This window comes from Pterocles gutturalis, unplaced genomic scaffold, assembly GCF_000699245.1.
Source record: "Pterocles gutturalis isolate BGI_N339 unplaced genomic scaffold, ASM69924v1 scaffold43619, whole genome shotgun sequence".
Taxonomy (NCBI): Eukaryota; Metazoa; Chordata; class Aves; order Pterocliformes; family Pteroclidae; genus Pterocles; species Pterocles gutturalis.
The window spans coordinates 53,260-62,859 of record NW_010137363.1 but is presented as its reverse complement, the minus strand read 5'-3'; the positions used below and the strand labels follow the sequence as shown (position 1 = coordinate 62,859).

Here is a 9,600-nt window from a genome sequence, read left to right as displayed (position 1 = left end):
CTTTCTGTGTTCTTATAAAGCACATACTTAATAACGTTTTAATCTTCAGTGAATCAGGCTAAAGCACAAAGGCCCCCATTTCCCTCATTACTGGTGAATAGATCATCCTACCTGACATGCAGAATGCTATTGAACCAGTCTCACTTTGGACTCTAGGCATTTCATGTTACGCTGATTTGATTTAAACCAAATTACAATTGGTTCAGAGCACAGGCTTGCTGAGAAGGGCATATGACACCTCTCAAACTTGTCACTAAACTGCAATAAATCCCCTAGATTCACCATAGTGATGTACTACCTTGGCCTCATTCTTCCAGTGCTCCTCCAACCTCCTCCATCGCTCTAATCAAGGCTGACCTGCGGTGTCATTCTCTTATCCAGACATAGAGTGGTCTCCTGGTGTATTTTGTATGCACTGTGACTGTGTCACTCCATGTTCTTCATGGTTGTTCTTCTCTTCCCTGCTGCCAGCTGGTAGAAGCATATCAAGTCAGTAACAACGAGCAGAACAGCTTTTTGATTAACTCAGCCACCTTGGTGCAAATTCAAGGACACTGGTTATTCACTGTATTCCTGGCACAGGCTATCATAATATCCAACATTTTGTTTTCAATGTACTTTCCAGATCAGTTTCCCAACCTGATCTAGTTTTGAAAACAAAGGGAATGACTAATAAACACTTGAAAAACTAATTAATTAAAAATGGCATGACTATCCCCATTAAGCATACTTCGGATAAAGGTTTGTTAAATGTGAAAGTAATGGCACCCAGTGACACAAACCCAAAGTTTGTTTGAAATTATACAGTTATTACCACAAATCCACACTCAGCAGGCACAAACTAATCTGCTGGGTTTGGTACAAAGGCAACGCCATCTCTGCCTCAGTTAACAACCAAAGAAAAAGAGTCTGGCCTGGGTCTGAAATGACCGAGCATCTGATGGCAGATAGAGACCTTTAGTACACTGGACAAGTCAGTGGGTTTTTTCTTAGGCTTACCTGGCAGCTTCACTGGCAGTCCCAGCAGGGAGCATCTGAAAGCAGATTCCTCCCGGATAGAGCTGAAGCACCATGGCACAGTGGTGCAGTGATGCGAACAGCTCTATGGATGGCCAATGTCAGACCCCGAAGCCATCCGTCTGGTGCTCTCCACAAATGTCCAATACAAACCGAACTGCCTGAGCCAGCCCCTTGCCTGCAGCTTTTTCACATCAGCCCTCAGCTTTGCTGGGTATGTAAATCTAAAGGCAAGAAAACCTGAAGATGCCTTCAGATTGTGTTTATGTTAAGTAAATATTTATCTGAATAAATCAACACGGTTATAATTTCTGCCCTCGTAAATTGTAGATCCAAATCCACTGAAATCGTGAAGATCTTTCCCTTGAGGCTTTGGATTGGGCATTAAATACTGCAATCCTTCATTGTCTCTGGGGCTAGAAAGGAATTTGCCTTTGGCCACTTGTATTTACTGAGCAAATACTGATCAGTGGGTGAAACGGTATCACCTTGCTAACTCTGTCATATATAGTAGTCAAGAAATGACAGAATAATCTTTGCTAAACCTGCTGAAGGCATAGTGGAAGCAAAAGGCCAGTGCATCCATCAATCTGCTTCAACGTATTTGTTCAAGCTTTTAATCTGTTGTATTGGAAGAGAGAGGTCTTGCCATATGTTTCAACTCTTACCATTTACAAAAATTTTTAAAAATCATAAAAAATAGACATTTTACATTTTTTAGCAGGAAACAAAGTCAACGTGTTCCACTTTTGTAGCAAATTGGCTAACACACCACTGTATTGACGTGCCTTAGACTCCTATAGCTTATTCATTTCCACCCTCTTTTGAAAGGGCGGTGTGTTCCCTGTGTTTTCTAAATCAGCTATTTGATGTTGCTGCCTCACTCAGACCTACAGCTGTTTCCTTTCTCTAGCATTTTGTACTGCTGGTGTCTCTTTCCATGGTGACTAGAACCAGTGCACGGCGGTGAGCTTTCGGGGAAATGTTTCAGCTCACTGCACCCGGGCAGCCGCTCACCCACTCTCTTCTGCACAGATTGGGGTTTGGAACTCATACAGTGGCCTTAACATGACGGACAGCAACAAGGACCGATCGACCAACATCACCGATTCCTTGGCTAACCGGACACTTATTGTCACCACCATTTTGGTAAGTCTCGCCAGGCAGAGGTGATGCCACTCGCCATGCTGTAGGACACCGGCACTGCTGACAGTGGGTTGTGGGTCTCTCTGCAACCACCTTTACCACCTCCCCCCTGCACTCCATGGCCATTTTCTGACACACTGAACAATGCTTTGTTAAACTAGCCTGTTTTCAATCAATTTTTTTGATTTAGATTCAGAATCAACATATACATCTGTCCACAAGATTGATTCAAAAATACCCCACTGCCAATGAAAGACTCTTGGGAACCTCTGCCTCCAAAATTGTTTAGCTTATTTCAATGTTTCAGAGATGAACCCTGCATAGTTGTTTTTTTTCCCAGAAGAATTAACACACACAAATACTCAGCTTTGTAGTCAGTGCTTTTACATCCTTCCTTTTTACTGAAAATGAGATGAAGATGAGTGAGAGAAAGTAACAAACAGTGGATAGACAAGTTGAGGTATGTCCTTACTATGATAAATGGAAAATATGCAACTGGGTATTCACGAGTTATTCAGCCTCCTGCTTTCTCCCTGGACAGTAATACCCCTTTTTTCAATTATTCTGCCTAATTCCTCAAGAGGAGGGACAGAGCTCAAAGACTCCCTCTACACGCTTATTCTATTGCCAGAGGTCTTTTTCCACATTAAACTGCAGAAACCCACTTGCCCTGATATTCTATCCAAAATTCTTTAAAAAGAAAAGCAGCAAGGTACTTTGCAATCTACCTGTGCTGTTCTCCTTTCTCTCATGTGAATACCTGCTCAACTCACAGCTATTTAATAGATTTGAAGATTTTATTTTCAATAAAGATTTATTTCTCACAGAATATTCAGTTTTAGGTTCTCCTTTTTTCTGTTTTTTAGGCTTCTCTCCTTCAAGATCCCTTCCTGTCCCTTAGGGTGGGACAAAATAGAACACAGATCTTGGATCTGACTTTGGAGCTGCTAAGCACTACTTTAATTAAAGCTCCTGGGAGCTATGAATGGTCTGTTCCACTGAAAATTAGGGCCCTTATGCTTATCACTAATTGATTCAGTCAATTTGTTAACACATCTAAAGCAGCTTTTAATGGACACGGTAAATTACTGGTTTCTGTCTAATTGCTATCCATTTATAAAATATTCACATAATTTAGAGAAACTGATACGATCTGAAACAAACCTCCTTTCTATTGCTATGTGTCTACTGTCTTTTTCTATAGGAAGATCCCTATGTTATGTACAAGAAGTCTGACAAGCCCTTGTATGGAAATGACAGATTCGAGGGTTATTGCCTGGACTTACTAAAGGAGCTCTCAAATATTTTAGGCTTCATCTATGAGGTCAAACTAGTTTCTGATGGTAAATATGGAGCCCAGAATGACAAAGGAGAGTGGAATGGGATGGTCAAAGAACTCATAGATCATGTAAGACTGAATAATTCTCTCTTTTTTTTCTCCTTTCTCCTGTGGTACTTTATATGGTCAGACAAAATTAAATGTTTGCTTTAGTTTTGATTTTTTTAGAGACACTACTCTGTCTTTATTGCCGTTTGTCACAGTAGGAAGTCACGTCAGTTTGTCTGAACCAACAGTTTGCGGGTGTTGGGGAGAAATTCCATCTGCGGTGGGGCAATGGGTCCTGCCCACCCCTTTGGTTACAAACTCCAACAGCAAAAGTTGAGCTTCCAGCTCACCTCTGCCCTCCAGCAGCCTCTGAGCTGTGGACGTAGTCCCTGCCCAGACTCTCTGGCAGTCCTCACTCACAGGCTGCCCCATTGCACAGGACTGAGCCCTGCATCCCTGCTCATACCTCTCCTGCCCGCTCCCATGAAAGTGACAAATATCCCTCTGCCTCCCAAAGGAGCAGAGAGTGTCATGTACCAAGTAATGCCCTAGCAATGTTAAATTTTGTCCCATGCTTCAGATTTATAGTCAAATTCGGTTTAGTTTTTAGCACTTGGGGGGAAAAAATTGAAGGAACAGTAGTGTGTTTGCTGAACATGAAAAAGAATAAGTATTTTCCCATTTGTGTTTTCAGAAAGCTGATCTGGCAGTTGCTCCTCTCACTATTACTTATGTAAGAGAGAAGGTAATTGATTTTTCCAAGCCCTTCATGACGCTGGGAATCAGTATCTTGTACCGGAAGCCCAATGGGACAAACCCTGGTGTTTTCTCCTTCTTAAACCCTCTTTCTCCTGATATTTGGATGTATGTTCTCCTAGCCTGCCTTGGAGTCAGTTGTGTCCTCTTTGTCATTGCAAGGTAAGTTGAAAGTGTAGTTTTAGATGCATCCACATTAATTACGTCTCCTCCCATAGGTGTTGCATGGGCTCTGCAAAGTAAATATAGTCTAATACTATCCTTAAGGGTTTTATCCAGTCCTAAAACATAACATTCTACAAAGTCTCTTGGTATTTTCACATCAACACTGCTATCACTTTTTTATATTGCAATGTGATGAGATTTTACTTTCCTTAAGGGCTGAATGGAGAGAAATATCCGATGAAATGCGTCAGCCTTTCTTTGTCACTGCACAACACCTCAGCAGACTACATGCTGAAAAGCAGTTTATATTATTTGCATGTAGGCACTTCTCTCTTCTACTAACAGTGCATACAGTGAAAAGGTAAGAAAGAGGACGTGAACATATTTTTGCTGAGGGACATTAATTAGCTCTGCTCCTTTCCCCTTGAAAATACAAGATGACTTGCATGGGAACCTGAGAGGACAATTTACAAGGTGATGCATACTCAAGGCTCTCTCCCAGTGCTGTCCTGATGTCCACCGTGCCTGCCAGGGGCAGGATCACAGTGAAGTTCTTATTCAAAACCAGTGGCAAATAAGCACATACACAGCACTTGTCCAAATGAGGCCAAACCTCACAATATTCTCAGCAGCAGGTGCACCACAAAGTTTCTGGACCAGTGGACCACAGTCACATCTCCAGAGGGTCAGCAGAGCACTCTATACCCTTATCACTGAACTTTACCTTAAAAAATCTAGACAGCTGATATGGTTTCACAAACTGGATATGAGCTACTTATCATGAGAGACCTCAGAGACCATGGACCACAGTCTGGGAGTCAGTTGGTCTAGGGCTTTGAACAAGAGCAAACCGAGCATGAAAGAAGATAAACTTTGAACTTTTGTCAGAGGAAACTAGTCTTTTGAGGCATAGTTTTTTATATACTCCTCAATAAACCTGGACCCCAAACTGGCATAGTTATTGTCCTTTTCTTCAAATAGTGGCCTTAGCATTTCATTTCCAACTCTGTTTATTTGATCTCATGCTAGCCTTAATTTTTCCTTTTCATCATTTAAAACATAAATATTTCTACTAGTGCTTCACAGAGATTCATGTTTTCATTCTTTTTACTGAGGATCCCTAATTAAGCTTTTCCTCAATTCTGTTGTGGATTGTTTTGCATATACAGCAACAACATATTCCACATTTGAAAAGTACATGGGAAAACAGGCCAAGAAAACATTTATACTGTGAAATATAAGAAGTGAAGTGATGTGTCATTGGAATTCCACACATCATAGCAAAGGTAACATAGATAAGCTGTGGTTTTTTATTGCAAATGACGGCATTCAACTTTAAGAAGTCAGGAATAATGTATATATTCCAACATATACATACACTTACCTCATTCAAATGTCATAAAATAAATGTAATCTGAGTCACTAATTCTGACAATACAACACATTCTATCTGACTTGCATTTCTGTGTGAGCCAAGTCAAGTGAAGCTCTTGCTGCTGTTCCTCCAATCCACTGTTTTGTTTCAATCAAAAGTCACAGCCCTGCAAAACCTTTATTCACACAAGCAGTTCTGCTGAGAGTGACTGGCCTTGGAAATACATTTCTCTGTGGTCCACTGAACAACTCTTGTTTCAAGTGAACAACCTATGTGAATGCTTTGCTTGTTTGCATGTTTCTATACTGGTACAAAAGTACAGAAACTTGTGCGACTTACTTGTTCCTTTAAATAGCCAAGAGTGTGAAGAAGGAGGGAATTAGAAGAGAAGAGGTCATGGGTTAACTTATTAGTGTTGGCCCTAGGTAAAAGAAAGAGTTCATCCATCCCTGGCAGCTACAGGACTGTTTACAATTAGTCATGACTTCCCACAAGCTCTTGCCATGGCTCACTGTACCATAAATAATAACTCTTACTGTACGCAAATCATGATCTCATTCATGACTAATATTAAATCTGCTCAACTGTGACAGATTGACTTTTCTGCAGTTGTGTGCTAAGACTAAAAGCATCCCACAGTCCTCTCCACCTCAGAACAGGCGGAAGGGAAAACAAAGCCTGTGTTATCCTCAGAACTTCTATTTTTTAAAATAACAGCATCAAGTTTGCAAGAATAAATAAGCATCAGGGTCCCCTGTCTGCTGGCAGAGCTGCCCACACACAGATGCGTGGCCAGGAGTGAACCAAAGGGAAATGCATAGTGCTCACAAATCATCAGCTGTGAAACCTGTTTGCTTTTCTCTCTGGGCTGTTAAATATTGCTCCAAATCACAGCATAGCCTTTGGGTAAATCCACAGGTTCACCCTGTGTAACTGTGTTTTGTTGTTTGTTTTTTTTTTCTTAAATCTTTCTAAAAAGCAGTAGTTCCAGGAGCAGCATGACTGATGAAGCCTGCCTACAGATTTGTGTCTCATGGTGGATTGTGATCGCCAGTTGAAGTGTGTTTGTCTGTGTGTTTGCTTTCGCTGCAGCTGAAGGATTTATAGGCAATCTTTCCCATGTGGATTAACTGATACATAACAAGTTGTGAGCTCATCCTGCAGCTTTTTTCCTAGTGGGACTACAACTGCAACGTTTCACAACACTTGCAGGAGGATCATAACCTTTAAGTCCTCGACCTATTTGTCAAATGTGGCTAAAATTATCTAAAAGGCTCACATGTCATTGAAGATATAGACCCCGCACATTCATAATACACAGCACAAAACCCAACTTGTAACAACTTAAATATATAAAGTTTGAGTATCATTCTCATAACCCACCTGTTTTAGGAAAGGAGGAGAAGAACCCACTGGTTAAGCGAAATAGTTAACATAATTTTCTGAATGTTTAAATTTTTTCTGACATAAAAGCTTTTTTTGAACTGATGCCTAAAACCAGTGCCTGATTAGGTCGCAACTATATAGACTGGAGTACACAAAACTGTGTTCACATGTCATCTTAATTTACTTTAGACTTTATAAATTTTAATTTACTACAAGTAGCTAAGCTATTCTTACAGTCTGTATCTAGACCTGTTCACATTTCAAATATGTCAAAATTTCTGTAAGATTTGCCAAGTGTTTGAGCAAATGTGGATTAGATTGGTTTTAAGAACCTCAGGAAGCATCCACTGTTTAACACTGCCATAGTCAATTAAATGGTTAACAGTATTTTGACGTCAGTTCATGGAAGACAAATACTTGGAAATAATTTTCATAGGCTGGGATAATCTTCCTGTTATTTCTTCAAACTTTTCAGCAGCTGAATAATTTCTCATTTATCTTTGAGCCTTATGTAGCCCTGTCATTGTTATATTAATTTTTAAACTCGAACACTGAAGTTTTTTTCACTGCAAAGTGTTACAGACTGACAAAGCTCTTTTTCTAAGTACTCTGGCAGTGAATGAACAAGGTGTTTTCTGACAAAATTTCCCTTTACTATTAACACCATATCAGCTGTGCTGTTTATGTCGATGGTAGAGCTAGGTAGCCGAGGTAACCACCAGTGGTGAATAATGTCACGCAGAGACTATATAAAAGAGTGCTTAGGTGACCTTGCGCATCTCACTTATATCAGAAACCTCAGCATAGCTACTGCTGAAGGTCTGAAGAGGGAGAGAACCAGGGGAAAATGGCCAGGAGAACAGAAAGCCTAAGCAGTGCACCAGAGCAGCATTGTAAGTTAGCCTCTTCTTAGAGGTCAGCACAGCAATAGAAAGACAAGAAGAAAATCTGCTTTTGTTTCAATGTGAAAAAGAAGTAGATACCCTAGTACCACATTAAAATATATAGTCAGTGCTATAACAATCTTTCCAGTCTGGCAGAAAGAGTTTTGTTGCCAGAATTTTGTTGGCACTTTCTAGCACCTTCCTTTTTGCTCTTCCGGTGATGGAGATGATTGTGTCCAACCTACTGAATGTGGTTCTTGTCTGAAATGATGCAAGATATCAGCCTTGGCCTTCCCAGACAGATCAGGCAGAGTTATTTGTACATCTTCTTACTGTCCTGTATCAACATTCTGGTACCCTGTGAGTGAACACTCAGCACGGGACTTCTTCACATTTGTGGTCGTTTGCAGCTGAGGCAACCTACACAGGTCCTAATTCTGTGTCTCTTGTTAACGGTGTGTTTCCCCACATGTGCATTAACTGAGCTGGGAAACAATTTCATTAGTACACAACAGTTGCTACCATTATTCTAAAACAAATTTGAAACATATAACTTGGTGATTGCTTTTCTTTTAACTGGTATATGCAGACCTAATGTATCTTGAACCTGAAAGCTGTGCCTTTTGTTACAATTTTTAATATTATCGTACTAGTAATGGTAATATTGTGCAGCTAATGGCACCCTAAGCTACATACTGTTTCAATTAGTGGGTTCATTACTATCAGAGTTCATTACTTCAGATAAGCAAGGCACTGTGCTTGCAACTGTGCATAAATTCAATGCTTAATTATATTGTTAAAACAGTAATTAAGATGTATTGGCATGACATTGTCAATTAAAGCTATATTCATAAACTTCATGAGAAAGTATGCAGCAAGCCATGCAGCAGTGGGAAGCAACAGCAGACAAGGTACCTTGGGGAGAAACGGTCCTTAATGCCTCTGCCAAGTGCTGTGCAGAGCAGAAGGGGCACGGTTTGCAGTTGCAGGATGATGCGCGGGCAGTAGAGCAGAGTTCTTCTGTTAGAGGCAATCCTCTGCGTAGTTCACTCTCAGAAATGCTGACAACGTGGCCCTGTGGCTTTCAGGCACTGCAATTGCTCCCAAACGCCTTCAAACCATCAGCAACCTTTTTTTCCACTGCCGTGGCAGCCTTAGACCAGGAGAGTGCATTCAGCATCCCGTGTCTTGACTACAGACAGCTGATGATGGCTGCCTTTGGAGTGCTGCTACTCCTTCATTATTTTCTAAACACTTTACCAAGGAGCAGCTATGTGACTTCCAGCTGTCCCACAGCCCCTGCAAATGCCTGTCTGTCAGGGGTGCGGGCAGAGAAGCCATGGGGCAGTGGGGCAGCCTCACCCTGGGGGGCTCTACCTGGAGAGTGGGAGGAGTGAGGGAGTAGCCTTGCGCTCGATTCGGGACTGTGGAAACGGCTCCTGGCATTGCAGCACTGCTCCACAGGTTGCACGAGGCAGCTGCGAGACATCCCGTGGACAGCCTTTCAGCTGAGGTTTTCTTTTCCTTGTTTCCTTCATTAACCT

At 41.3% G+C, this 9,600-nt stretch overlaps 1 protein-coding gene across 1 annotated transcript in view; it reads left to right on the top strand.

The window, feature by feature from the left end:
* GRIK1 (glutamate receptor, ionotropic, kainate 1) overlaps nucleotides 1-9,600 on the top strand; it is a gene marked incomplete at its 5' end in the record, with an annotated part of 37,179 nt that overhangs the window by 2,309 nt on the left and 25,270 nt on the right. Inside the window, 3 exons of the mRNA XM_010082587.1 lie at nucleotides 2,053-2,166; nucleotides 3,368-3,571; nucleotides 4,185-4,408. Of these exons, the coding sequence (XP_010080889.1) occupies nucleotides 2,053-2,166; nucleotides 3,368-3,571; nucleotides 4,185-4,408 (542 nt within the window). The remainder of the gene's footprint in view (nucleotides 1-2,052; nucleotides 2,167-3,367; nucleotides 3,572-4,184; nucleotides 4,409-9,600) is intronic.